Source organism: Eutrema salsugineum, unplaced genomic scaffold (assembly GCF_000478725.1).
Source record: "Eutrema salsugineum unplaced genomic scaffold, Eutsalg1_0 scaffold_7, whole genome shotgun sequence".
Classification (NCBI taxonomy): Eukaryota; Viridiplantae; Streptophyta; class Magnoliopsida; order Brassicales; family Brassicaceae; genus Eutrema; species Eutrema salsugineum.
Genome location: NW_006256486.1, coordinates 13,678,882 through 13,679,403, shown reverse-complemented (window position 1 = coordinate 13,679,403; position 522 = coordinate 13,678,882). Strand labels below are relative to the sequence as shown.

Here is a 522-nt window from a genome sequence, read left to right as displayed (position 1 = left end):
ATGCCAAACGCATGGAGCTTAATTGGTCAGGTGGAAGCTCAGGTTAACGATGATGACACCGTCAATTTCTATTTCAAAAAGGAGCATCATCTGATGACTGTTTTAGAAGGAGGCCCATACAAATACATAGGATGGATGATTGTTTTGGATCGATGGAGTAACATGAGGTATCCTTCCTTTCTCCGATATATTCCATTTTGGATCAAGATTAATAAGCTTCACGCCATGTATCAGAAAATAGGTATTGTCAATAGTATCGGCTCTAAACTTGGACACGTAGATGAAGTTCTTATCACCGAGCAGATAAAAACCCATCTTCCTGAAGTCTGGGTTAAAGTCGACTTTGATGTTGACTCTACCATCACTCTGGCTCGAAGTGTTGAAATCATGCCCAATACACCACCAGTGGAGCTAGAGTTCAAAAACACGGGTCTTCAAAAATTATGTACTACATGTGGTAGTTTTAAGCATGGGTATGAAGTTTGTCCAAAAGGTTTATCTCTGCCCCCACAAATTGGCTAG

The 522-nt window shown here is 40.6% G+C and overlaps 1 protein-coding gene across 1 annotated transcript; it reads left to right on the top strand.

Moving 5' to 3' along the window:
- Positions 1-522, top strand: LOC18011085. Its single transcript, XM_024150870.1, has one exon. The coding sequence runs from the start codon at positions 1-3 to the stop codon at positions 520-522; it is 522 nt and encodes a 173-aa protein (XP_024006638.1).